The following is a 2500-nucleotide window of genomic DNA, read 5'->3' on the forward strand; positions in this document are numbered from 1 at the left end:
TGACTCATGACTCTGACTCATGACTCTGACTCATGACTCTGACTCATGACTGTTACTCATGACTGTGACTCATGACTGTGACTCATGACTGTGACTCATGACTGTGACTCATGACTGTGACTCATGACTGTGACTCATGACTCTGACTCATGACTGTGACTCATGACTGTGACTCATGACTGTGACTCATGACTCATGACTCTGACTCATGACTCTGACTCATGACTCTGACTCATGACTCTGACTCATGACTCTGACTCATGACTGTGACTCATGACTGTGACTCATGACTCTGACTCATGACTCTGACTCATGACTCTGACTCATGACTCTGACTCATGACTGTGACTCATGACTCTGACTCATGACTCTGACTCATGACTCTGACTCATGACTGTGACTCATGACTCTGACTCATGACTCTGACTCATGACTCTGACTCATGACTGTGACTCATGGCTCTGACTCATGACTGTGACTCATGACTCTGACTCATGACTCTGACTCATGACTCATGACTCATGACTCTGACTCATGACTCTGACTCATGACTGTGACTCATGACTGTGACTCATGACTGTGACTCATGACTGTGACTCATGACTGTGACTCATGGCTCTGACTCATGACTGTGACTCATGACTGTGACTCATGACTGTGACTCATGACTCTGACTCATGACTCTGACTCATGACTCTGACTCATGACTGTTACTCATGACTGTGACTCATGACTGTGACTCATGACTGTGACTCATGACTGTGACTCATGACTGTGACTCATGACTGTGACTCATGACTCTGACTCATGACTGTGACTCATGACTGTGACTCATGACTGTGACTCATGACTCATGACTCTGACTCATGACTCTGACTCATGACTCTGACTCATGACTCTGACTCATGACTCTGACTCATGACTGTGACTCATGACTGTGACTCATGACTCTGACTCATGACTCTGACTCATGACTCTGACTCATGACTCTGACTCATGACTGTGACTCATGACTCTGACTCATGACTCTGACTCATGACTCTGACTCATGACTGTGACTCATGACTCTGACTCATGACTCTGACTCATGACTCTGACTCATGACTGTGACTCATGGCTCTGACTCATGACTGTGACTCATGACTCTGACTCATGACTCTGACTCATGACTCATGACTCATGACTCTGACTCATGACTCTGACTCATGACTGTGACTCATGACTGTGACTCATGACTGTGACTCATGACTGTGACTCATGACTGTGACTCATGGCTCTGACTCATGACTCACCCAGAGAAGCCCTGAAGCTCCACAGTTGTTCCAAGGATGGACAGAAAGTCTTTGAAGTCGTTACTTTCTTCAACGTTCCCGAGAATCTCCTCCTCTGTGAACTGACAACACACGTCTCACTCTCCTGTCTCACTCTCCTGTCTGTCTTTCTTAGGTCTCACTCTCCTGTCTCATTCTCTTAAGTCTCACTCTCCTGTCTGTCTCTCTTAAATCTCACTCTCCAGTCTGTCTCTCTTAAGTCTCACTCTCCTGTCTGTCTCTCTTGAATCTCACTCTCCTGTCTCATTCTCTTAAGTCTCACTCTCCAGTCTGTCTCTCTTAAATCTCACTCTCCTGTCTCACTCTCTTAAGTCTCACTCTCCAGTCTGTCTCTCTTAAATCTCACTCTCCTGTCTCACTCTTCTGTCTGTCTTTCTTAAATCTCACTCTTCTGTCTGTCTTTCTAAGGTCTCACTCTCCTGTCTGTCTCTCTTAAATCTCACTCTTCTGTCTGTCTTTCTTAGGTCTCACTCTCCTGTCTCATTCTCTTAAATCTCACTCTCCAGTCTGTCTCTCTTAAGTCTCACTCTCCTGTCTGTCTCTCTTAAGTCTCACTCTCCTGTCTGTCTCTCTTAAATCTCACTCTCCTGTCTGTCTCTCTTAAATCTCACTCTCCTGTCTGTCTCTCTTAAGTGTCACTCTCCTGTCTGTCTCTCTTAAATCTCACTCTCCAGTCTGTCCCTCTTAAATCTCACTCTCCTGTCTGTCTCTCTTAAGTCTCACTCTCCTGTCTGTCCCTCTTAAATCTCACTCTCCTGTCTGTCTCTCTTAAATCTCACTCTCCTGTCTGTCTCTCTTAAGTCTCACTCTCCAGCCTGTCTCTCTTAAATCTCACTCTCCTGTCTGTCCCTCTTAAATCTCACTCTCCTGTCTGTCTCTCTTAAGTCTCACTCTCCTGTCTGTCTCTCTTAAGTCTCACTCTCCTGTCTGTCTCTCTTAAGTCTCACTCTCCTGTCTGTCTCTCTTAAGTCTCACTCTCCTGTCTGTCTCTCTTAAATCTCACTCTCCTGTCTGTCCCTCTTAAATCTCACTCTCCTGTCTGTCTCTCTTAAATCTCACTCTCCTGTCTGTCTCTCTTAAATCTCACTCTCCTGTCTGTCCCTCTTAAATCTCACTCTCCTGTCTGTCTCTCTTAAGTCTCACTCTCCTGTCTGTCTTTCTTAAATCTC

At 45.6% G+C, this 2500-nt stretch overlaps 1 protein-coding gene across 1 annotated transcript in view; it reads right to left on the bottom strand.

Moving 5' to 3' along the window:
- The window catches only part of rap1gapl (RAP1 GTPase activating protein-like), a 28319-nt gene that overhangs the window by 11958 nt on the left and 13861 nt on the right, over positions 1–2500 (bottom strand). Inside the window, exon 12 of the mRNA XM_087812263.1 lies at positions 1293–1393. Within this exon, the coding sequence (XP_087668389.1) occupies positions 1293–1393 (101 nt within the window). The remainder of the gene's footprint in view (positions 1–1292; positions 1394–2500) is intronic.

The sequence above is a fragment of the Callionymus lyra genome, chromosome 17 (assembly GCF_982586985.1).
Source record: "Callionymus lyra chromosome 17, fCalLyr1.hap1.1, whole genome shotgun sequence".
NCBI classification, from domain to species: Eukaryota; Metazoa; Chordata; class Actinopteri; order Syngnathiformes; family Callionymidae; genus Callionymus; species Callionymus lyra.